This window comes from Salvia hispanica, chromosome 3 (genome assembly GCF_029641045.1).
Source record: "Salvia hispanica isolate PSC_SH4W2 chromosome 3, Shi_PSC_v1, whole genome shotgun sequence".
In the NCBI taxonomy this organism is placed as follows: domain Eukaryota; kingdom Viridiplantae; phylum Streptophyta; class Magnoliopsida; order Lamiales; family Lamiaceae; genus Salvia; species Salvia hispanica.
Window position 1 is genome coordinate 25,059,065 of NC_142694.1, and position 26,466 is coordinate 25,085,530.

General features: G+C 31.3%; 3 protein-coding genes, 1 long non-coding RNA gene and 4 other non-coding genes across 9 annotated transcripts; 4 read left to right on the plus strand and 4 right to left on the minus strand.

Moving 5' to 3' along the window:
• The first annotated feature begins 832 nt into the window (after positions 1–832).
• Positions 833–3,680, plus strand: LOC125216748 (agamous-like MADS-box protein AGL65). 2 transcript variants are annotated; one of them, XM_048118514.2, is made up of 12 exons: positions 833–990; positions 1,131–1,163; positions 1,298–1,483; positions 1,671–1,730; positions 1,825–1,843; positions 1,921–1,985; positions 2,075–2,090; positions 2,172–2,233; positions 2,356–2,497; positions 2,590–2,816; positions 2,913–3,294; positions 3,393–3,680. In XM_048118514.2, exons 3-12 carry the CDS (start codon positions 1,299–1,301, stop codon positions 3,402–3,404), a joined length of 1,170 nt encoding a protein of 389 aa, XP_047974471.1. In that variant the 5' UTR covers positions 833–990; positions 1,131–1,163; position 1,298; the 3' UTR covers positions 3,405–3,680. The 2 variants fall into 2 exon arrangements, with proteins under 2 accessions (XP_047974471.1, XP_047974472.1); XM_048118515.2 differs by having other exon boundaries at positions 872–990; positions 2,356–2,452.
• Positions 3,681–7,233: 3,553 nt separating this feature from the next.
• LOC148930425 (F-box/FBD/LRR-repeat protein At1g16930-like) lies at positions 7,234–8,614 on the minus strand. Its single transcript, XM_089066469.1, has 3 exons — positions 7,817–8,614; positions 7,580–7,732; positions 7,234–7,491 (listed from the first exon to the last, which is right to left on the minus strand). Exons 1-3 carry the CDS (start codon positions 8,612–8,614, stop codon positions 7,234–7,236), a joined length of 1,209 nt encoding a protein of 402 aa, XP_088922595.1.
• Positions 8,615–12,108: 3,494 nt separating this feature from the next.
• Positions 12,109–12,183, plus strand: LOC125217214 (small nucleolar RNA Z267). The gene has a single exon (XR_007175633.1). It is a non-coding gene; the product is annotated as a small nucleolar RNA Z267 (small nucleolar RNA).
• Positions 12,184–12,239: 56 nt separating this feature from the next.
• LOC125217215 (small nucleolar RNA R44/J54/Z268 family) lies at positions 12,240–12,329 on the plus strand. Its single transcript, XR_007175634.1, has one exon. It is a non-coding gene; the product is annotated as a small nucleolar RNA R44/J54/Z268 family (small nucleolar RNA).
• Positions 12,330–12,440: 111 nt separating this feature from the next.
• LOC125217218 (small nucleolar RNA R44/J54/Z268 family) lies at positions 12,441–12,530 on the plus strand. Its single transcript, XR_007175636.1, has one exon. It is a non-coding gene; the product is annotated as a small nucleolar RNA R44/J54/Z268 family (small nucleolar RNA).
• Positions 12,531–12,957: 427 nt separating this feature from the next.
• Positions 12,958–13,936, minus strand: LOC125212602 (uncharacterized). The gene is made up of 3 exons (XR_007174759.2): positions 13,607–13,936; positions 13,370–13,526; positions 12,958–13,217 (listed from the first exon to the last, which is right to left on the minus strand). It is a non-coding gene; the product is annotated as an uncharacterized LOC125212602 (long non-coding RNA).
• Positions 13,937–22,811: 8,875 nt separating this feature from the next.
• On the minus strand, positions 22,812–23,803 carry LOC125209695 (protein RGF1 INDUCIBLE TRANSCRIPTION FACTOR 1-like). Its single transcript, XM_089066470.1, has 5 exons — positions 23,768–23,803; positions 23,408–23,508; positions 23,254–23,320; positions 23,024–23,173; positions 22,812–22,931 (listed from the first exon to the last, which is right to left on the minus strand). The coding sequence occupies exons 1-5, from the start codon at positions 23,801–23,803 to the stop codon at positions 22,812–22,814; spliced, it is 474 nt and encodes a 157-aa protein (XP_088922596.1).
• Positions 23,804–26,376: 2,573 nt separating this feature from the next.
• Positions 26,377–26,450, minus strand: TRNAI-AAU (transfer RNA isoleucine (anticodon AAU)). The gene has a single exon. It is a non-coding gene; the product is annotated as a tRNA-Ile (tRNA).
• Positions 26,451–26,466: the final 16 nt, after the last annotated feature.

A 26,466-nucleotide genomic window follows, 5' to 3' on the forward strand; every position in this document is an offset into this window, starting at 1 on the left:
TTAGTCTAACTTAAGTTTTCAATCTTATAAAAACATAAATGTAAATTATTATATTTTTAATTAATTCTAATATGATTAAATGAATTTTGATCAACTCAGATTTTAAGCAGCTATGTCAATACGGTATTGTACTAATCTTTTATAAAAATGAATAAAAGAAAAAGATTAGTTTTTAATAAAAATAATTATATAAACATGAAATTAATCGGTTCTCTCGGTTCTAACCGATCGGAACCGAACTGAACCGATAACCGATCGATGCCTTGCTGCCGGAATCGAACCGATTTTCGGTCATCGGTTAACCGAGATTCAACATTTTCGGTTCGGTCATCGGTTAACCGAATAACCGATGACCGAATTCCGAGACCTAAGTAGATCGTACTACAACGTAAACTGTGATTCATAATTTCAAAAATGACATTAAAATTAACTTAATAAAGTTATTAATCAATAACATAATAAAAATAATAATATGTAATACGGTGTGCCACTATAGAATTTATATTAGAAGATTTTTATGATCGTGATTGGGCCATAATATATATTTGTTGTGTTCATATAATGTCAAATGGGCCATCAAGTAAAAAAAAACTACTAGTATTTGGGCAGACTACACATCTTTGGACAGTGAAATCAGCCCAAATTCTTGGTACTCGGGTAGTAATTTTAGTATTCAATATTCACAGTAAATTTCCCTCAATTTATAAACAAAACATTAATTTTGTATTCTTTCCTTGGTTTTATAATAAAAAATAAAAAAGATTAGGTCCGTACGCGCATCTAGTGAAGGCAGGTTCGGTTATCGTTTTAACTGCCGAAATCATAGTACAACCTGTTGTCTGCTTCTCCTTCTCCTTAGACTTCTCCCTCTTTCTCTCTCTCATTGCATCCCTCCCTTCAAATCATTCACTCCTCCTCCTTCCCCTGTTTTCCCCTTTTTTATTTTCCTCAACCATTACAGCTTGCATCATTCGGATATTCCATTTTTAGGTCATTTTTCCATTTGCATTTTTCTGCATAATGTTTCCCTAATGCCACCAATGCCGAAATGGGGATGAGACTGTCTCACACTGCCCTCTATATTTTGATTTGTTTCTTTATTTTCTGATCCTTTATTTGTGAATATACAGGATTTGCACTTGTGTGGAGGATTGTGCATCAAGGTGCTTGCTTCTTTTTATGTACTATTAGGAAACATTGCTTTTTTATAATCTCAAATGTGTGATTTTGATTCTCACAATGTGAAACTCATGTAATGTTAATCTCCATTTTGATGTTTTTTACTTATTGGTTGTAGGATGGGAAGGGTAAAGCTGAAGATTCAGAGATTAGAGACTCTGAATAGCCGGCAGGTTACGTATGGAAAACGAAGGGCTGGAATCTTGAAAAAAGCCCAAGAAATTTCTGTTTTATGTGACATTCCCATTGTACTTATCATGTTCTCTCCATCTGGGAAGCCATCTATATTCTGCGGCCAACGAAGGTATTACATCTTTAAACGAGGTTATCATTCGTTTATTCTGTAACAAGGTTGATGTAGAATAATAAGATCTTGTAGTATTTGAGACTGCATGTTTTTAGACAATCAGGAACCTGCTGCTTCTTGTGTACATTCCATCGAACTGGCTTTAGCATGGCCATTTCGTGATTCGTCTTCTTTTTGGTTTCAGCAACATCGATGAAATGATAGCAAAATACGCGCAGCTTACACCAAAAGAGAGGGCAAAGAGGTACTGATAATTGTTGCACATGGTTATCTGTCAATTCTTTTATAGGCCTATCATAATAACTCGGTTTCGTTTCCTTCTTCTTAAATTCAAACAGGAGGTTGGAGAGCCTTGAAGTAAGTATTATACGAACCATGCATGTTTAGCTTTATGTTGTTCTTGAAATGTAAGTGAAGATGTTATGATGTGATAGACTTTAAAAAGAAACTTTAAGAAGCTTGACCAAGATGTTGATATAGAAGAGTTTCTTGATACAAGGTAAACTATTTCCTCTGTGGACAATTTTAACTGCTTAAGCCCTATGTATTTTCTGATATTTTTTTCGTTTTCTGATTTTCGTTTGGCAGTACTCCGTCTATTGAGGTACACTCGCTAGCCATAAGCCATATGAGAGTTGAGTTGATTCAACTCTTGAAATGCCTAATGTGTTCTAATACTTGTTAGGAAATGCAAAACCGAGTAATGTCTCTTCGACTTCAACTCGATGAAGCACGTGAAAGAGTAAGGTAAAAAATCATGATTCAAATCAATGTCTATGATTTTCATTCTAAGCTGTCATGATCTAGATAACAAGTTGGCTCTTTGTTGAATTGCTTGTAGATATTTGAAGTGTTTCATTTGTATTCAGATGGTGGAGTAATCCAGACACTATTGAAGACGTCGAACACCTGAATCAGATGGAAGATTCTCTCCGGGAATCGCTGAACAGGACTCAAGCAACTAAGGTACCTAAGTATGTTCAAGAAGTTGAAGCTCCATCAAAACACAAGGTCAAATAGAGTCGAAAAAGTAGACGCTAACGCAAAGCATGTAGGCGAACTGTGATGAATATAAGCTCACTGATATCATTTTCCTTCAACAGGAGAAGTTTTTTAAGGAACCACTCATTCAGTTTGATTGCACAAGCCAAGTGTGTGGAGACTTTGGCAGAGTTTACGAGCAAGAACTTCCCAAACCGCAGTTCCCAAACACCATGCCTTTTCCCTTAGCCACAACCAGTGATCGGGACTGCGCGAACCAGTCGTGGCTTCCTGGTGGAGAGGCTCAACACATGATGCTACCGGGGGAGCCCCAATTCTTGGGAAGCCGGTAACCTTATCTTTGTTTTATCACACTTGTTTTTTCACATAAGTCCATGTTTATAGACTTATCTTGATGTAACTTCACTTAAATTTGTGTAACCAGAGATATGGAATGCTCGAGAGATGCATCCTTCCCGACCTGCTCGGGCTACTTTGCTGATGTGAAAGAGCAGGAGCTTGAGAATTCAAGACAGATGAAAACTGAAAGACTAGAAGAGGGCTTGACAGTTGATGATTACACATATTCTGCTAACTTGAGGCTTCCTCTAAGCGATCAATATCCCTATAATTCGTTTGGAAATATAAGTTTTCCGGACTTGATGGAGACCGGAAAGGATGCAAACTTTCAACTGAGTAGCTTGGACTACCAGATAAACGGGAATTTCGACCTTCCAAGATCTGTCTGCAACAACTTCCCACCTAGTTTGGTTCCTGCAGCTGGCTCGTGCGCCATTTCCATGCTAAACGATCACTCTTATCCTCAGGTGAGGACGTCTCGACTTTGTGATGTGTAAGAAAATTTCAAATTGTGACTAACTAATTAGCTAGCTAACTTGATGCAAACACTTGTGATTTTTTGCAGCCTCCAAACTGATCTAGTGGCTCACTCGAAGTCTGGTTCGTACACAGCTTGCTCGAGTTTGCTGGAGTTGAGAAACTATATACATAATACATGTAGCTGAGTTCATCAAGCAAAGAGGATTATGAACAAGTTGGTGCATAGAGAATTTTGGTTTAGTTTTGTAGGAATGCAGAGATAAGGAAGGTGCATGTGTTTGTGGAGTTTTTTCATTGATGATGAGTGAGAATGAGATAAATGTAGCACTATGTATCAAATTTTAGACATATACAGCTTAAATTTCAGACAAAATCCACCTCACCCCATATATTAAATCCTTAAGTCTTGATTTTAGCTCTTGAATGTCTGTTTGATTGTGTTGTGCCATGGGTCTGAAAGGTCCTTTTCCGGTGACGTTGTGCTGGATGATGAACGCCAAGAAGGCCTTTCATCATCGAAAATCTCGATATATTGAAAATTTCTAATTCCCAAATATATCTCGTAGGATGACTTTCGAAAATTGATTAACAGATGGATTCATTAAAATTACTATAATTCTTAAAGTAAATGTGTGATACATGCTTGATTTTTATAGGCAAAACACATTCTACTTTGATTGTTTATTTCAATAGATCCTTATACAATTTTTTCGTTTCAGTAAGTCCTTGTACTTTTATATTCGATATATTTCAATCCTTATTTAACGAAACCGTTAAACTTTTCCGTTATAAAATAACGCATCATATATTAATTATTTGAATATATTCCACCTAATATTCTAGTTAGAAAATATAAACAAAACATAAATAAAAAAAAAAGATAAAAACAAAAAACAAAAAGACTAAAGAATTCTAAACGAAATGAATATTGGGAACAAGAAATTTCGTAAGAGAAATAATTATTACGGCTAATTTATTCAAAGAATGTTCAAGTGTAGGTAGGGTTATGGTAAATTATCAATTCTTTTGTAAAAATATGGTGGAGATTATATGCGTACGTTATATTGTTAATCAAATATTTAGTTCCAATGATATATAAATCTGGAATTCTTTTTACCATGGAATTCTAAGTTTTTTCTCGTTTTTATCTCTTTCTTCATGTTAATGACAGTCGCAGAATTGACCGTCAACCTAGGGCTGCTCCGGCTCCGACCTCACGCTATGGATGCTTCGTCGACATGGAAGAGAGAAGAGAAAGAGAATTAGAAGAATAAGGGGGAGGTGAAATAGTTTCACTAAAGAGAATAAGCTTCTTGAAAAAATGAAAAAGAAGAGAAGAGAGGATAATGGAGAAGAAGTCTCTAATTTTGATTAGTAAACATAAATTATGTAAACAAAATGTAAACATAAATTATAACCACAAACATTAATTTGATATATATGTATATGCACACACCTAAAAAAATTTACTAATAAATTGAAGATTAATTATTACCTCAGAGATAGAATCAACTTCAATTAAGAGGAACATTATTTGGAGTTGGTTAGCGGATGCAACATGGCATTTTAGTAAGGAACTCATTAAGCAATTCCGGAAAAAAATCATCTTCAAAATAGAGTTCAGTAAGCTTCGGTGTATTGCTAAGTTGCACGGAGCATCCACGGCTCAAGCTATACAACGTCAAAGAAATGAGGCTAATAGCATCACGGATCACAATGGAGTCAACTCTGAACTCAGACAAGTACAAATGCTTCAGTTTATAGTGTGGCCAACAATTGAGACATTTTTCAACTCTACGGGATAACCCAATTTCAAGGATTCAAGAGCAGTGCAATTGGAGAGCAAAAGCTCGAAGTCTTGATCAGTCATTCTAGCGTTAGATAGTTGCAAATCTCTAAGGCATTCAAATCCATTATTCGTTTTTGGAAGTCTAAGAAATAGGCCCTCGTAATCAATATCATGGTAACTACTTAAATGAATTGTTTCGGCTTTCTTAGATAGGGAAAACTCGAACCACTTCTCAAAATTGCCACCTGCATTCGTGCTCAATTTGAACTCTTTAATCCAAGTGCCTCTGTGTGAATTCAAGACATGGTCAACTAATTTTGAGTAAGTTGAATCCGGATCATCCCAACATTTATATATGGAGAAATTGAGATGAGTGACGTAGGTGTGTATTAGAAATGGGCCACTCACCCCTTAAAAGGCCTCATAAGGGGGAGGTTAACACGCCCCCTCATGTGTGGGCCGGAATGACACATCGGACTTCCACATCACATGGGTAGGCAAGAGAAGAGACAAAGAGATAAACCATCATCGACTTGGGCCCTGCTCTTATACCATATTAGAAATGGGCCACTCATCCCTTAAAAGGCATCATAAGGGGAGGGTTATCCACACTTATATAGAGAAGCTAGGACCATCACCAAACCGATGTGGGACAAGGGTTTGGAGAATTTAACAGTGTGGAGATGTCACCAAGATTTTGAAAATATACAAGTAGAAGTAGCTTCTTGGAGCGTGAGTCGACATATTATAGATATCAGAGTATCACTAGCTAGGCAAGTTGCTAATTCAATCTTCATCCACCATCTTCAAATCACATATTATAATTACTTTGTGTATCAATATCACTAGACATGAGTATAAATCTTCATCAATTGATTCATCTAAAGATCATGCATAACATAAGCAGTGTAATCTACATCAAAAATTGAAATATCACCCTTTTTTTTTATAGTTTTACTAAATTTGGGCCGAGCTTTAGAAATTGTTGGGATTTAAAGCAATCTCAACTATTTAAGTCTATTGATTTGAATAGATTTATTTCTCTTTGATACTGAATGAATTTATACGCGTTGGTTCACTAAAATAAGGGAGGTAAACATGCTTACAATGGAAAGAATAATTCAACTAAATTAACACATATTCAATAAGGTAAAATATTATGTATGATCTCCTGTGATATTCTGTGCAATCTTCTGCTCCCTCCGTTCCATAGTAATAGGGGCGTTTTTCCATTTCCGTCCATTCCATAGTAATAGAGTCATTTCCTTTTTTTAGTAACAGTCAACACATTTTACTCTCTCTTACTTTTTTCTTTCTTCATCTCTCTACCTTTTCCATTTTCCACTTTATTTTCTCTTTACTTAACTCACCTAACACAATTTTTCTTAATCTCCGTGCCGAAAAGTTTTGCCTCCATTACTATGGAACGGAGGGAGTACTTTATTCAACACTCCTCTTCTAGTTATATAACACGATTTTCAAATTCCCGATACTTAACTTACGCAAGAACATCTAGAAAATTCTTCGTGCGCACTACCTTCTTCATTCTTCTTCTTTGTTTAAGTATATACTACCAATCTATTTTGGCTATGAATCAATAGCAACGCAACAGCGGAACAATAAATTTAAAGGAAGGTATGAAAAATTATTAATAATAAATATAAATAATACAAATAATGTCGAAACAATTGCTGCATTTTGAAATAAAACAAGTTAACAATATTTTGAAAGTATGCTAGTACAAGTCGCTTCTTGAAGGGTCAGTCAAGAGATAATATATCAGAATATCTCTCGCTTCTTGAAGGGTCAGTCGAGAGATTATATATCAGAATATCTCTCAGTAATTTGCTTATTCTATCCTTTTCAAAAATAACACAAAATGATATCACTAGAGATATGTATAAATCTTCATCTAAACCAAATCTCTGTAATAGCATTTCACAAATTCAGTTTTAGTGTTTCTACTTCTACTATAACACATTTCCTCTTGGAAAACTGAATTAGCTTGATTAAAAAAGGAAACAATTTGAAAAATTGAAGGTCTGAAAAAAGTATTAAAAATAAATAGTACAGTAACAATTTCAAAACTGTAGTTGCATTTTGAAATAAACAAGGAGTAGAAAACACACTACAACAGTTACATAGTAACTAAAATACTAGCAGATGTAATATGTCGAAAATCACGGCGTGCACGAGCTAATGCCTCTTCATCAGTAGCCACCACAGTCACTTTTTTAAGAGATCTAGCATTATCAATTAGATATAAACTGAAAGCCAACTGTGATGGAGTACCCGAATATCGTGTTATTTCCAAATACTCCGGAGGCAACTCGCATCTAGGTCCATCATATGTTTTTAACATGTTTCTTTTATGAGGCCGCGGCATAGGTGGTAGCTGCAACACAAATTATAAACATGAGTCAAATTAATGTAATGACTAATTAATACATCAACATTTATCATATACCCAAATTAATGCGTACCTGTATCACAAGTTTGTCTAAACAGCTACATGCTTCAACAGAACGAACCAAATTGGGTGACAAATTCAGCCAGGGACAATCAAATATTTCATAAATGCTCAACCGTAGATATTTTACATTTACCAGACCAACCCATGAAAAATTCTCAAACCTCTGCAAATTAAAATCACAAACATTAATATATATGTATATACACACACCTAAATAGATATAATAAATTGAAAGATAAATTATTACCTGAGACATGTTACTAATTTCAATTGAAAGGTGCATTATTTGGAGTTGGTCGCGCACGCAAGATGGCATTCCAGTAAGGAGCTTATAAAGCAATTTTAGAAAAATATCATCTCCAACATAGAGTCCAGTAAGGTTCGGAGTATTATTAATTTGCACGGAGCATTCACTGTGCAAGCCATACATCGTCAAAGAAACGAGGCTAATAGCATCACGAATCACAATGGAGTCAACTCTCGAGTAAGACAAGTCCAAATGCTTCAGTTTATTGTGGCCGACAATTGAGACATTTTTCATGTCGATAGGAAACTCAAATTTCAAGGATTCAAGAGCGATGCAATTGGAGAGCAAAAGCTCAAAATCTTGCTCGGTCATTCTAGAGTGATATAGATACAAATCTTTAAGGCATTCAAATCCATTATTTGTGTTTGGAAGTCTAAGAAATAGGGCCTTGTAATCAATACGATGGTAACCACGTAAATGAATTGATTCGGCTTTCTTAGACAGGGCAAACTCAAACCACCTCTCAAAATTGCGACCTTTAGACATTAACAAACTGAACTCTTTTATCTTAGTGCCTCTATGTGAATTCAAGACATGGTCGACCATTTTAGAGTAAATTGAGTCGGTGCCAACCCCATATCTATATCTTTGGAAAATGAGACTAGTGACGTAAGTATGGAGATACCGCCAACGAGTTGAAAGTATGCAAGTAGAAGTGGCTTCCTTGAGAGTGAGACGAGAGATTATAGATATCAGAAGATCACTGGACAAGTTGCTGATTCTATCTTCATCCACCATCTACAATTCAAATATTATAATTACTCTGTCAATCGATATCACTAGACATGCGTATAAATCTTCATTAATTTTTTATTCATCAAAAGATGATAAAATATTAATTAAAAGATCTACATACATACAAAACTGAAACACTATCATACACTAATACATACCTTCAGAGCTGTAGATTATCCAATAAATAAAGGGAAAATAAGTGATACGGCGAAGCAACGGCGGAGGCAGCAGGAGACTTCCCGACGGCGAGCAGAAGACCTATTCCATTTCCACCCTATTCCTTTTCAGTATATTTTGGGACAACTCATACTACATTAATGCCGAGCATTTGTAATTGTTGGGATTTAAATTATTTAAAGGCCTGGGCTTGGTTTATTTCCTAGCGCTGGGTTTATTTTTATTTACAGATTGGGGTGACCTGATTGACATCCCTAAGTACTCCCTCCGTCCCACTTTAGCAGTCCCATTGATTTTTCTGTCATTTTTTTATAAAAATGATAAAAAAATAGTTAAAGTGGAGAAATGGTAAAGTAAGAAAGACAATAATGTAGATAAGATTGTTCTCTATATTATTCTCTCTCTTAATTTACCATTTCTCCTCTTTAACTATTTTTTATCATTTTTACAAAAAAGAGGGCAGAAAAGTCAATGAGATGCTAAAGCGGGACGGAGGGAATACTATTCAGCAATGATTTCAGTTATTTAATACAAATGTGTTACAAGTATATCTTGTAATTTTGTTTTAAGAAATATATATATATATATATATATATATATATATATATATATAGGGATGTGATCAGGTCCATAAGTGAAATTCTGTCAAAAATCAAAGCAAATCTCAACCATTGGATCCTGTAATGTAACCGTTAGATTAATGCCACGTGTCACCTAATAATGTAGATCGTGTAGTCTAATAATGTAGCTCGGCTAATAATGTAACACGTTGTAGTCTAATAATGTAGATTGTGCAGTCTAATAATGTAGCCTAGTTAATAATGTAACGCTTTTAGTGTAATAATGTATCTCGGGTATTATGATCACAACCATCGAATCTGAGGATCCAAGGGCTGAGATTTGCTTTGATTTTTGACCGAATTTGCCTTATGGACCATAGTGCGCCCCTATATATATATAGAGAGAGAGAGAGTTGTGATCAATGTCGAACCAATTTTAAAGACCGAACTAGAGACCAAATCTAGGCCATTAGATCTAGTTTTTTTGAAGAGATGTGCTGCTGCGAAAAATTTTTCTGCTTCATTACTAGTCCATTTTACTTCATTGTATAGGTTTATTACTTCATTCTGTACCTAATACCTTGAACCTACAACATGTTTTTACTTGCTTCCAGTAGGTTTTGAAATGATTCAACATATGTTTCATTCAAATTCATTGACGTGGGTTTTTGCTTGATTAACATTTAAAAATGCAATTTATTCAAGTGAGTTTATTACTTCATTCAGGAACGTTATTACTTCATTGGATAAGATTTTTACTTCATTCCAGTAGGACTTCAAATGCTTCTACACATACTTCATTCCAATAATTTATTACATTATTCCATGTGTTTATTAAACCAATATTAGTGCCATGGCGGTGGTGATAGATATTGTAGAGAGAAAGAACGGCACGCGACGGCGAAACCACATTTACGTACTGGAATGAAGTAAAAACCTACTGGAATGAAGTAAAAACCTACTAGAATGAAGTAATATATTCTGGAACGAAGTCAAATCTTCGTAACATGTTAGTATGACTTATTTACCTTCGGATGAATTAAAATAGGCTCGTGATGAAGGCGAAAATAATTTATAAATTTCTGTATCTTATCCATAAAAAAACTAGATCTAAAAGCCCTAATTTGGTAGGGTTCGGTGGTTCGGTCTTTAAGAGTGGATTTGTGGATAATGGGACTCTCTCTATATATATATATAGGGACGTGTTCAGATCAATAAGTGAAATTCTGTCAAAAATTAAAACAAATCTCAGTCATTGGATCTTGTAATGTAACCGTTAGATTATTGCCACGTGTCATCTAGTAATGTAGATTACTAGTCAAATAATGTAACTTAGCTAATAATGTACTATTTTAGTACAATAATGTAGCATTTTAGTCTAATAATGATAATGTAGCATTTTGGGCTAATAATGTAACTTATCACATCCATCCAATTTCAGGATCCAAGGGCTGAGATTTGTTTTGATTTTTAACAGAATTTCACTTATTGACCATAATGCGCCCCTATATATATATATATATTTTGGCTATGGCATGTATACTAATTGAATTCGAATCCAAATGAGGCAATATATATCATACTCGAACTAGTGTACACAAATGAAAATGGATTGGGTGCCTCCCTAAAGTTGGCCAGTGAAATGTCCCTATAAGGTGGTCATCTTCTCAATACACATATGTTCGCATATGATAGTTTCTAAAAGCGTATAAGTCAATTTTGGTTCTTTACATATGGAATATGGATGATTTAAGATTTTTGTCCGAAATATTCACTTTTTGAACATCGGATTCAAAACATATGAAAACGTTGTCGATTTAGTAGTTTTACTTTTTTTATAATTAATGAGGCGTTATTTTTATTTTTTTTATATTTACATGTTATGTTCATATTTTTCAACTAGGATATTAGGTGGAATATATTTAAATAATTAATATATGATATGTTATTTTATAACGGAAAGGTTAACGGTTCAGTCAAATAAGGATTGGAATATATCAAATATAAAAGTACAAGAACTTATTAAAACGAAAATATTGTATAAGAATCTATTGAAATAAACAATCAAAGTACAAGTACCATGTGTTTTGCCATTTTTATAAAATGGGTTGATATAATGGTGGTATAGTTATTGAAAATGTAATAGGCAATTTTAAGGAAATTGACTAGAATAGTAAAATGGAAAATGTTTGATGGAATCGAAGGAATAAGCAAAGTAATTAATTTATAAATGTATATGAATTTGATAGATATACTACTAAAAATTAAGAAATTTTATTGAAAGCTTCAAAAGTTCAAATATTCAATGTCACAAAAAGTTTTGGGCCAAATTTATTTAAGTTGCATTTTTGTAGCCCAAATTTGGTGGCCCAACCCTAGCTATACCGAAGCGCCGAAATTTCACGAATTTAGATACAATCATCTATATATACGGCCCCTAAATTCATTGTCCTACATCATAAACCCTAATTCCCAATTTGTAAACCCTAGCAAAATCTTGATTCGCCGTTTCCATTCTTGGGCAATTGCTTTTTTCCAAAATCATCTTCTTAATTTTCGATTTCAGATCCTTTTCGTAGATCTGATGTAAGCGATTGGTTTTATTTGATTTAAGTTTGATGCAAGTGATGACTTTGAAAATCTATCTTACTCCGAATCGGAGAAAGATGATACTTTTAAACGGAAATCAGAATCTCTGATGCATTTTTTTCGTTTTTTGAAGTTATTTTGTTAGAAATTGATAAGTTTGTTGGAATGCCCTTGCGCCGATGATGGTGTTAAATATACTTTGAGTGAATTCTTCATTATGAAAAAAACTTATACAGCTGAGGCTTTGAGGCATTTATTTTTCATTTTAAATCAGAGATTTATTTCCTTTTTGATGTGAATTTGAAGCAAGTGATGATAAAAAAGACAGGGACATCAGAACTCCTTTATGGAGTGGAGATGACTTAGTCTAATGGGAATCTCTCTGATGCTTAAAATTTTCTGTTTTTTACTTTGTCTAATTAGATTGCTCTTGTGATCATCTACTGTCAAAATTAATTTTTGTTTGTCGTTATTATATGATGATTTAGTAAGATATGAAGATGGAAGCAAGTGATGATAGAAAAGACAGGGACATCAGAATTCCTTTTGGAGTAATGATAGACTTAGTCTAATGGGAATCTCTCTGATGCTCAAAATTCTTTAGTTTTTGTAACTTAATTGTCAAATTCGATTAATGTTTATTAAGTTTTGAATGGGATGGCCTATGATGCATAACATTGTTTATTATTGAGTTTTACAACTTTGATTGTTTCTATGAATCATCGTAGCTGAGGCCTAATTGGTTCTTATAAGTTCTTTTATTCGTAGATTGTTTTTTTGTTGTGTGAAGTAAAAAGGATATTAGAAGGTTTGCCAATGATGCATTTTCTATAAATATATTACCAGAATGAGGATGTTGATATTTTGAATTGTCACTACCTCTGAGGCAAATCATCAATTTATCATGTTTTAATGAAAATGGTGCAATTGTGTTGAGTGAATTTGACGTGATCAAGTTTATAACCATCAAAAGAATCAGTCACCCGATTTAATGTTGTGGTGGTAATACTTATTATAGGATTTCACTGGACCATGATAATGTTCAATCTATGTTTAGTTAAAGTGTTTACAGATTATGGACAATATGTTTGGTTAAAGTGTTTACAGATTATGAAGGGCAGCACCAGAATCACTAAAAAAAGCACGAAAAACGTGGTCCCTCACTGTTGCATTGGTGCAGCTTCTAAAGAAGGGCAGCACTTGGATATTGAGGGCATCACACATTTCCTTGTAATTTGGAGAAAAGGGGAATTAGGGTTCATTTCAGTAAATTGACATATCTGTTCAAGATTAGGCAATAGTCAGTAATCAATAATAGGATTAAAAAAAAGAGAGATTAAAGATTGTACCTTTGGATGCAAATTATCAGTTCAAGACGGCAATTATCAATAATCAATGATTGGAATTGAAAAAAAAGGATTAAAGATTGTACCTTTGGATGCAAAGTTCTACAACCTCCACAAGCAGGGTAGTAGAAACCTAATACAAGTTATCTCTCACCACCATACAACAATGAATCAACAAGTTCTTGAGCTGATTCAGTCTCTTATCATATTCTGATGTGGAATTATATCCCACCATCTCACAGCCTAAAATCATTAATGCTCATCAAAACTGACAATTTTCACAAAGCTAAATGCAATACACAAATTAGGAGATAGATACTTACATTGACAAAATTGATAGCAGGTTTCTGATCTAACAAATGAAGGGTTTTGCCTAAACATTCTCTGGGATTTGATGACTCCTTAAAATGAAGAGTCTGAATTGAAGAACAAACCCTAAAACACCCATAAACAGAGCATCCAGCCTTCAAACAACAAGACATATCTCCAAGATTTCAACTTTTTATTTCAACAAACGGACCCTTCTTGATTAAACGAGCAAACAAGAAAGCCCACCTAGAAAATCAAGAGTAATTTGCTAGGAACCAAGGGGAAGAAAATAGGCTGTTTGTTGAGTAGAAATAGGTGTCTGTGGTTTTGTCTTTGTTGAAACATCTTTAAGAGGAGCATAAAAATAATCCAAAATGTATTGCAAAAGGGTGTAGTGTGGGGCAAGAGATTTACCCTTATCCAGATTATTTCTGCAAGTTGTGGTTTTTGATTCATTTAAGGAAATTAAGGTTGCCTAAATCTATGATACTGAATTATGGATAGAGGGGAAAGTGATGATTAATTCGGATAATGTGATAATAAAATGGGATGGTGCTGAGCTTATGGAGGCTTGTTTATAGGATTGATTCTCTTCTTGATTTCATGATTTTGTTTTGGGATCAGCTAGCCTGCAGATCTTTTTTTATTCTACTACATTTTCTATTTTGAGTCATATTTTAATATTGGAGTTTATAAGTTGTTTGCTAATAAATGCATGATAGTAATTCAGTTTATTTTCTTGCAAAATAGGAGTAAAATAATTTCCTTGGAAATGAGACCTTTTTTCTTAAAAATAATGAGACAACGGATAATGTAATTGTGGGTCCCACCAATGCCCGAAAGTGGTTCAAGAAAAAGAAAATGATTTGTGTACGAAAGAAAAGTGGTGATTTACTACACAGTGATAGAACATGTCCAACGCTATTTTGAAGTATAGAAATACGAAAAAACATAAATAAAAATATAAAAAATTGGGTTTTATTTTATAGATTTTCTATATTTACGTACATAACTTACTACACACATACATAATGCAATACGTGTATGAGCTTGAATGTGTGCAGTGTGTGTGATTGTGTGCAGTGTGTGAGTGTGTGTGTAAGTGCATCCAGTGTGTGTGATTGTGTGCAGTGTGTGAATGTGTGTGTAAGTTCGTGCAATATGTGTGTGATTGTGTGCAGTGTGTGATTGATGTATGTGTAAGTGTGTGCAATGTGTGTGCAGTGCGTGTGAATGTGTGTGCCAGTGTGTGTGATTGTGTGTGTAAGTTCGTGCAATATGTGTGTGATTGTGTGCAGTGTGTGATTAATGTATGTGTAAGTGTGTGCAATGTGTGTGCAGTGCGTGTGAATGTGTGTGCACTATGTGTGAATATGTGCAGTGCGTGTGTAATTTAATAAATAATTTGGAATCCCACTATTTTTTATATGGAATTCAAATTTTTTAATATGATGATTTAGATTGTAATTCAATTCCTAATCCAAGAATTTATACGATACCAAACACTTGATTTGGAATTGAAACTACAATTTTAATTCCGCACATCCAATTCCATGTACCAAACGGAACATTATAAGATTAAGTTCAATTTCAATAAAATATTATAATTATTTTTTCATTATATATTTTTTAAAGTTTATAGTATTAAAATTTGTGTCACTTCTTATTAACACTATTTTTAAGGATAAAATGAATATTAATTTTATAGTAATAAATATTTATATCAATAAATTAATTAAATATCAGAATTAAATACCATTAATAGGAAATTATAAATGGTAAATACGACTGTTTTAGCGCATTTTCGTTTCAATAACTCTCCACACTCGTTTAATTCATATTTAAACAAAATATGGCGTTTAACAATTGAAATCACCAAGTTCTAATATTATGTAACATTTAAACTATATAGCAATCGTATCTGGCATAATTATTGATATATAGTCGTTAATTGGGACATAGTGGTTAAAGAAATAAATTAAATTTCATAAACAAGTATGCCAACTCGAATCCAGTGTTGTGGGCTCCAAACAAGGTGAGTTAATAGTTTATACAATCTGTCACGTGTGATCCGATTCATCCAATTTAATTTGACACAATTAATTAGGGGTTAGTTTTCGATTTCAGCACAAGTTTTCACTAAATTTGGAATTGTGAGAGAGACTTTTCAATCATAATGTAATTTTTGGGTGGTAATGAAGATGTTATTAAGCTAGTTTTATTTATTTCATATTCCATTAAAAATATGCAATTGGAAAAGCAAGGATAAAAATACCTGCATATCTTTTCCATTATGAAAATAAGTAATTTTTATAGCACTTAATGGTGTATAATTACGAAAAAAAAAATCATGTTATATCTAAAGCATTCAAAAAATTATAATATAATTAAAAATTTCTCATAATATTGATTAGTTTTACCATTTTGAATCGTCTACCAAAACTAAATCAGTTTCTAAATATAGAAAGTTTTAAACAATTAAATACTAGTATTAATAAAATGGATCCCACAATGTACTAACATTACTTTTACCACATTTTCCCTTTTCTCTCTTACTTTACTAATTGTGTATTAAAATTCGTGTCATTCACAACTAAGTCTATTTTTGTGGACGAAGATAGTATTTTTTTTCTCAAATTTAATTACTGATCTCTCTAAAATTGAATGCGACCTAAACTATTTATCTACATTTTAGCAGTAGATAAATATATATTAATTGTTCTGTGAGTTTCGGGTCCATGAGCGAGTACTCTTTTATGGAGTATAAAATTAACTAATGATCTATTTTATTAATAATTAATAAAATATATTAATTGTTCTATATATTGCATTTTAATTATTAATAAAATAGATCATTAGTTAATTTTATACTCCATAAAAGAATACTCGCTCATGGACCCAAACCTCACGGAACAATTAATATATACTATTTATCTATTGCTGAAAAGTAGATAAATAGTTTAGGTCGCATTCAATTTGAGAGAGATTGATAAAATTAATTTATTTGATCAAACAATGACGCACACTTTGGTATGGATTTCCTAACTTTCTCTATCAAAAGTTGTACAATGAATTGTTCATTTGTCGCATACACCTAAATATCAAAATTAATGGACGCGCATGCGGGATCCGTTGAAACGCTGAAAACTAATAATGCAATAAATATTTTTGTCGTTTATGTTTAATTTCTTAACACACAATCTCAAATCATCAATTCCGAATCTAGATCTTGTTCTCGTCGTTATTTTCCGTACTACTATATTGTAACATCCAACGTTGGAAGCAAAAGTATTGTTACCATTGATTTGTAAATTTAGTAGGTGAATACGTATAACAAGATTTTTAGCTTAAGTGGCAAAGCTAAAGTGCTTGACTAGAAGATTTGAGGATTGATGTTCTACGTTAGCCTTTATCAAAGACAAAATTTGACTGCGCCCACCTCGCATTATCAGACTAGTGCAGGTGGGTTTTTATCCTACTTGACATAACTAAATTAAAGTGACTATCTACTTGACTTTTATTCTCCTTGGCACAAATTTAAAATTGATCTAAAATATCTCAAAATGATTCACGATTGCCCATGTAGAGTAAATTTTCACCAAAAATATATTATTTGGGCCGGGTTGGAAAATAATACACAGAATGTAAAATTTGTACTCCCTCCGTCCCGGAGTATTAGACTCACTTCTTTTGGGCACATGATTTAAGGAATTGATATTTAAATAGTTAAAGTGGAGAGAGTAAAGTATGAGAGAGGGAAAAAGTAGGAGAGATAAGAGAGAGAAAAGTAGGTGGAGAATAAAATAAGATAGATGTTTTTTGCAAAAAAAGAAAATGAGTCTAATATGTTGGGACATCCCAAAAAGGAAAGTTGGTCTAATACCTTAGGACGGAGGGAGTAATATTTTAGGCTAATTCGAAGTTAATGGAAAATACCAAAATTTTGTCATTATTGTGACTTTAAGAACTAATATGCCAATGATAAATCTCCTATTATTTCAATGATTTTTTTAATAGATAGATTATATTTAAATTCTATGTATATCTATTTTCACAATTTACATAATAAAAGAAAATATGAATCTCAGGTCTTAGCTCAAATTCAGATAATGAAAAATCTCAACCAAAATAATTAGGTCCATAAAAGATTTAGACACTCAGAGCCTAAATAAAAAATACGATACATAAGAGGATCATATTACTTCTGTTCCAATTTAAGTGAGTCATTTATTTTACACAAAAATTAAAATAAAAAGGAGTATATTTTAAGTTTATAAACTAAGACATAATAAAGTAAGAGATGAAATAAAGTAGTAAAGATAAGAAAGAATAAAGTAGAAAATAGAATAAAGTAAATAAAAGATAATAGAGAATAAAAAAAGTAAAGTAATTAGATAATATAAAAGTTAGTTTTTTCAAAAATAGAAATAAATCATTTAACATTTAGACATTTTAAAAAAGAAATATGGATATAACATCACTAGTATTTTTTGAAACTCTTTTTCTACAAGAGTATTTTACATCAAAATTAAGTTGATTGAAAGAGACTAAAAGAGTAAAACTAGAATTGAAAAACGTGATAAAGATTTTTCCCACACAGGTATTTTGACTTATTAGCTAATGTCAAACACCATACACATCCAATTTTGTTTTATATGTCAAAGTCTACTAGGCTGCTGTGTGCATGTACTAAATTAAATGATGATAAAAGGGATTTTTTTTATTATTATTGAAAGCATGAAGGGATTAGAGATTCAAACAAGTACTGTACTAAAGAAAGTTATTTACTTATCTATACATATATAAAAGCAAGTTTTGGGCCTTTTTTGAAATATTCATAAATTGTGAGCTTCAAATTTGAATATTTATAAAAATGCATAATCAATGTATCATTATAAAAATAAATAAAAAATGTTATTTGTGATTCAACATTTAAATTCCACAATTAATATTACACTACCTACTTTATAATGAAAAAGTGTCATTATAGCTTTGACCACTAATCTATTTTTAAATTTAATTTTCAGTTTTGTAACTTATTTATCACATTTAAATGGGACATTTTTAAGTTTTGAATTTGGAAGGTAAAATGCATTTTTCATTATAAATGGAGAAAGTGAAAAGTCATGGAAAGAATCTATTTTGGGCCTTTTTTGAAATATTTATAAATTGTGAGCTTCAAATTTGAATATTTATAAAAGTGCATAATCAATGTATCATTATAAGAAAGAAAAAAAAAACGTCATTTGTGATTCAACATTTAAATTCAACAATTAATATTACCCTACCTACATTATAATGAAAAAGTGTCATTATAACTTTGACCACTAATCTATTTTTAAATTTAATTTTCAGTTTTGTAACTTATTTATCACATTTAAATGGGACATTTTTAAGTTTAGAATTTGGAAGGTAAAATGCATTTTTCATTATAAATGGAGAAAGTTAAAAGTCATGGAAAGGCATCTATTTTTTACTATAAATATGTTGTTAGCTAGATTTTAATCCTCACATTCCTATCATTTTTTCATCATATTCTTTGTTGAACGTTTTGTAGAAATTTGAATGGATTTTAGGTATTTTTCTTACTCTTCGTCAATATTGCTTTAACATGAAATCAGTTTTCTATATGATGATTTTTTTTTATTTGTTTAACATGAAATCAGTTGAAGTTGTGCATACTTTGAATTGATTTTAGGTAATTTTCTTACTCTTCGTCAATATTGCTTTAACATGAAATCAGTTTTCTATATGATGATTTTTTTTTTATTTGTGTATTAATAATGTTTGTTTTGCAACCCCAATCCACCAATTTTTTCTATTTTTTTTGGTTGGAGAATTGTTTTTTTTTTCTCTTTTGTTTTATTAATATGATTTTTGCTATTATAAATTCACATGTCGCCTTTAATTTCCCATGACTTTATGCACTCTTCACTTTTTTTTAATAATGTATTTGATGTTGCTGAAAATTTTGATCTTATATCTTTAAATCTACTAATTTTGAGGATTTTGATTTTTTTAAAAATATTTTTTAAACCTACTAATTTTAGTAGGTTATAATTAATATAGTCTATGAATTTCTTCTTTCTATTTTCCTTGATAATTGCAGAACTATTACTATGTTTTATCTTACAAGAATTTGAAAGTTTTTTATATATGTAAGTTTTAATGGTGGGTTATGGTGTAAAATATCATTATATGTTCTGTAATCTTTACTCTCTTCTATTTCAGGAACAAAAATCAGACCTCCAAGAAATGGTATACAAAAGACTTGAAGAAGCGAAAAAAATCTAACCTACTGCGCGAAGAAGAAAAGCAAACGTGGATATAGGAAAACAAAAATATAGCATAAAACATTTAGTTTATTATTAGTTTATATTTCTTTATTTAAGTGTAGTGAGCTAAGGTTATAATTTTTTTTAGCTTTAACAATATGCTTAGATATAAAATATTGTTATATTCTTATTGATTTTTTTATAACATTAATTTGTGATTTATTTTGACTATTTTAGCATCCATCACTAATTTAAGTTTGACATGTTAATTTTAACTTTAATTTCATTGATTTTGCGTTCTTAGCTTGAAGTTCGCTTGGAATTTTTACTAATTAACTACTATTTTTTTATACTGATAAGTAGCTTACGAAATAAAGTAATTTTGAAGTAAATGACTAATTTTCCTGTCCAGTGTTTAATTGTGTTCATTTGTTTCATTACTATCATATTTACATATTTTATGATATTTTTGGAACTCTCATGAGCCATCTAATTTGTTTTCTAATACAAGAATATTATAATAATATATCACTGAATATTTCAATGTGTAAAATAAAACTTAGGAGCTCCTACAATAAAATTTAGGAGCTCAACAATTATATTTCTTATATCTTGATGTGGTGTTTTACTATTTATTGAACTAAATATGTTCAGAGTGTATGTTAACTGTATGTTAACTTTGTTAACATAATTTAATTATAATTATTAAAATAAAATATATATTTGTTTATATATGATAACTTTATTTATAATAGAGATCTAACAATGTTCTAATTAATCCATTCTACTTTATTTCAAAACTTATTTAATTTTGTTCATTAGACAATTTAAAATTAAAGTGAATAAAATAAAATGTCGTGCATCGCACGGGTGTGAAACTAGTTCTCATTAAAATGATAGAAGGGATCTTTTATTTATTGAAAGCACGAAGGGATAAAAGATTTAACCAAGTAAGAAGGCTATTTACTTATTCTCATTAAACAATTTATAACTTTCTATAACCAACCAACAATATTGAATGATATACCTGTATTTTAATTATTTAAAAATGAATTATTAATTAATGTAGATAAATGAATATTCGTTTATGGACCCGAGACTCACTGAACAATATATACATTAGAAAAAAAATGAATTGTTTAGATATTTGAGAGGGTGTGATAAAATTAATTTCTTTTGTCAAACAAATATGCACACTTTAACATGAATTTTCTACCTTTCTCTATCAAAAAGGTTGTACAAGGTTGTTCCTTTGTCGCATACACCTTATGAATACCAAAACTAACGGACTCACCCGCAGATCTGATCAAACGCTAGAAATAAATAGCGAAATAAATATTGTTATGATTTGTGTTTAATTTTTCAATACACAATCTCAAATCCTCAATTGCGAATCTAGATCTTGTTCTTGTCGGTATTTTCCGCACTGTATTATTACATGACGACAATAATTGACTAGATATTCAATTTAGGAGCTATAAGAATAATATAATTAATTGACTATTATTTCAATTATATTTTTAATGTACAGATTATTATTAAATTCTATGTATAAATATTTTCACAATTTGCGTAATAAAAGAACATTGTGAATCTTAAATCCCAGACAAAATCCAGGTTAAAAATAAAAAAATAAAAATTAGGTCAAAAAAAGATTTATAATTCTAGCCCATGAAAAAGTGATACTCATTTTTTCCTAAGTTAAGTGGGATAGTTAATTGTCAAAAGAATTAAGAAAAAAGCTTTTAGTGATTTAAATTGAGAGATAATAAAGTATGGCATAAGATAAAGTTATAAGATAAGAAGGAATAGAATAGAAGGGATAAGAGAGAAACAAGAGGGATAAGAGAGAATAAAGTAAAATACAGAATAGTTGTATTAATTTATTTAGGAAGAGCAATATTTTAAAACTCTTTTTTTAAAGAGAAATACTTTGAAAGTTGATTATAAGAAAACTAAAAAAAGTAAAAATATTAGCATAAAGAATAGAAGTGATAAAGATTTCAAAGTGTACTCTAACTTATAAATTGGTGTCAAATTGTCAATCTAACACATCCAATTTGTTTTATTTGTCTAATCTTTTAGAGTTGATTTGTTGTGTGCATGTCCTAAAAAATGAATAAAATTGAAGAATTAAGAGAAGAGTGTGAATCGTAAAGGAATTTTTTTATTGAAACATGAAGGCATAAAAAGGTTTTCATAAGTAAGAGGGTTATTTATTTATTTCATTAAAATGAAAAGGTTAGAATTATTTTAGTGAATAATATTTGAATAGTTTAGACCTTCCCAAAATCAACAATCAATTTCGAAAGATATAGGGATTAAGCAGAAATATTGCCTTTTAATTAATTAATCATTATAATGTAGATAAAATTTACTCGCTCATGAACCCGGAACTCGCGGAACAATTAATATATATTTATCTAATGGAGAAAAATAGACAAATTAATGGTTTGATCGCATTCAATTTGAAAGAACGTCATCAAATTGATTTCTTTTGTCAAACAAATACACACACTTCAATATGGATTTCAGAACTTTCTTCATTAACAAGTTATCTTTGTCGCATACACCTAAATTCCAAAACTAACAGACTCACTGGCAGATCTGATCAAACGCTAGAACAAATAATAAAGCGACAAATATCTTTATCATTTGTATTTAATTTCTCAACACTTAATCTGAAATCATCAATTCCAAATCTGATTCTTGTCGGTATTCTCCGACTGTTTTATTATATGACGACAATAATTCAAAATAACTTGTTTCCCAATATGAAAAAGGGAAGATATTAAAATGCATAATGTCACGAAAACACAAAAATAGGAAAACAGAAACAAGAGACAGTTTATTACAAAACATCGGAATTGCAAGAGTTGCATTGTCTTAGAAAGATGCACTATGAGGCACTCCCTTCTCCCACACTTGCAAGTAGCTTATCACTCTACAAGAAAGGTGCTCGGTGCGGCACTCCCTTCCTCCCCCGCTTACGATTGGGGTTCTGCACAACCTCTGGCTTTCGCACATAGGGCTCAACCATGCCTTCTCCTATATCACTTTGAACCTACACACAACATCAAAATCACAATCAAAATCAATAATCACATATTGTATAATTAATGTCTTTTTAAATGAGAATTAAATTAGAAAACAAACCTTGCATGCAATAGAGCAAAATCGAAAGCGATGGTCAGTGAGCTTCCTTTTGCAAAGGTAGCAAGCCCCGTCGCCCTCAATCAGCAAACCCGACCCGTTATGCGGCAGAGGAGTCAAAGACACGACCCATTTCTTGTTGCACTTGTAGGGCTTCAAATATATATAAATACAATCACAATTATTTTACATTGACACAAAATAATTTCAAAAAAATAAAATTAAAATTATACCTGAATCTTGTCACAGTCAATGTACATTTGCATCTCACATAGAGGGACAACATTTTGGTAAACATGCCTGTAAATAGTGAGAATGCTATGGTTGCAGTGCTCCCCACTTATGATGCAATACCTGCAAATTGGTGCATCACAACTTATGCAATACCGATTCAGTTCACTCTTTTGCATATCATCATGGCACTCACATCTCTCAAAAAATATTTTTTCCAAAAAGGAATCCACCCAATTTTGGAAGTTGCTCTCGTCCTACACATTCAAAAACATCAATTAATTCAACAATATCAACTAATCCAATTCAAATTTCTTACCCACAATTCATGAAAAAGTATGGACAATGATACATATGTAACATGCAAAATTATATGGAATAATTAACCAAGAAGAAGATATGGAAACCTTTCATAAACAAGATTTGCATCTTATTTTCAAACAAACAATACAATGAAGCAAAAAAAAAAATCTATTTCATAATATATTGTATAACTAGAGAGTGAATATGCAATACCTGAAGCATAATTCCACTGCTTGAAGAAGTGCTCATCTCAGTCAATTTTTTTTTTTGATGAAACAACACTCACTAAGTTGAGAATTATATTGCACCAAAAATATTGTTAAGATGGGTTTATTTTATAGTAGTTGGGCGATTTGTTGTTGACTCTATGTGAAATAAATTGTCACATAATTAATTGGCCATAATCGATTCATATCTGTAATAAGGTGGAATACTCAAAGGAAAATACAAAACACATTAATGACCAGAAAATATGTATTTTCAAAAAATCCATTTCACCATTCTCCACTCACAATGTCGAACTTGAGTTCCATTTTAAAATCCTATTCTATAAATTTTGGAATTAAATTGTAGATATATATTTTTATTATTTAAAGTGCTTCAGCATTAATAGCAATTGTCCATGAATAACAAAAAAATCCATAGTATTTGCTTCATAGGATGTACTATATTTATTGAATATAATTTAAACAATTAATTCCATGTATAAATTGGCTTACAATTAAGAGTTACATTGGTGATTCTGTTGTAAATCAAAAAGGCATAACTGACATTTATTGAAACACCAGGGTATGAATGCGCTGTATTAAACCATTTTTTTTTTGGTAAATTATTAAACCAAATTTTGATAATGAAAAAAAACAAATTGTTGTCTGATTCATGTATAATCATTGCTATTGCCATTTTTAGATTTTGTATCTGCCTTTGGTGTTGTTAGATTTCGTTCATTATTTCATGTGCAACATTTCAAATACTAAAAGAGAGGGTCCCGTTACTCCCGTACATACAAAACTTATATGAATTACAATAATTAACTGATTAATTGTGGAAATTTTATTACAGCCAAAAATGAAATAAAAATTTACTAGAAATCTAATTTGAATTAAATTTCATCTACTTAAATATGATTATTAGATGAAGTTTATTGATTGGCCTATTAGCTCAGTTGGTTAGAGCGTCGTGCTAATAACGCGGTTCGAAACCTGCATGGGCCAAATTTTTAAGTTTTTGTTAAATGGGCCAATTTTTTTCTGTTTGGATAATCATTAAGTACTGGATTACTCGGCCCACTCAATTTGGGCTTCAGGATTGTTTTGAAAGCATATCATTTCTAGAATAAATTATTTGGCTCAGGAGCACGATGCTCTAAACACGGTATACTTTTACAATATTACAGTACTTTCTCCGTCCGTAATTAGAAGTTTTTTTTTTTTGGTCCATTCATAAATAAAATTTTCGATTCATTATTATTATAAATGGTAAAGAGATCTCATATTTATTCACATATCAATTAAAATTAATATATATAAGTTGAACCTATATTTTATTAACTTTCTTTCATTCATTTTTATTAATATATCTTAAAACACGTACCGAAAAGAAATGGTCCCTCCAAATGTAGATCCGAGTGATTGAAAAAAATAAACTGAAATTAAAAACTTTAATTCAAAGAAAAAATAGAGTTGACTTCTGTTTTGGATTCTCCTTCTTCAGCCACTTTGACCTACGCTTCAGGGATATTCTTAACATCTAATGCTCAAAACATTCAAACTGAAAGTTGACCTTGATGTGTATTAACAACTTCAAATTGAAGAAAAAAAAGACAAATTGCAAATTTTAATTCGAATTTGGTTTCTTCCGCCATTTTGACCTACATTTAAAGAGACCTTCTCAGCTACCCAATGACCAAAACATTCAAGTGAGGGTCGTTGTGATTTCAACAAGTATTCACAACTTAAAATTAAATCACTTTAATTCGAACTTATCTTCTTTAACCATCTGGACCTACATTTAAAAAGACATTCCCAACAACCCCATGACCAAAACATAAACAAGAGTCATAAGTTGTGATCTTAATATGTACTCGCAACTTAAATTAAACATTTTAATTTAAAAAAAAAAAAAACAATTTGAAGATTTTAATTTGGATTTTATTTTTTCAACTTGGACCGATATTTAAAGGGACATCCTCAACAACTCAAGTGAGAGTCACAAGTGATCTCAGCGTCATAACTTAAAATTTAAACATTTCAATTTGGATTTATCTTCTTCAACCACCTAAACCTACATTTAAAGAGACATTTCCAACGATCCATTGCCCATGACATTTAAGTGAGGGTCATAAGTTGTAAACTCAATGCATTTCACCATTTAAAATTAAACACTTCAATTTGGCTTCATCTTCTCAGCCACTTAAACCTACATTTAAGACACCTTCTCAACAACTAATTAGTCAAAACATTTAAGTGAGATACATAAATTTCCAACTTAAAAATTAAACATCTCAATTTAAAGAAAACAAACAAATTTTAAAAAATTTCAATTCAAATTTTTACACCTAGACATATAATTAAAGGAAACTTCTCAACAACTCAATGCCAAAAATAACAAGGACGACTTATATAAGTTTTGGTCTCAAATACTCACAACTTACTTCATTTTTTATATTTCTAGCGACTAAGTGTGATCTCAGTTTAGTACACATAAAAGTGGATAAATATTCATATAATCTCATCGTACCAACTACCAAGCATGAGGGAAGTATTTTTCGACTTGCATTACTAATATAGCGTGAATACATCATGTTTGATACAATGTAAAAATGGCCCATGCAGGTTTCGAACCTGCGACCTTCGCGTTATTAGCACGACGCTCTAACCAACTGAGCTAATAGGCCACTTGAAAAATTTGTC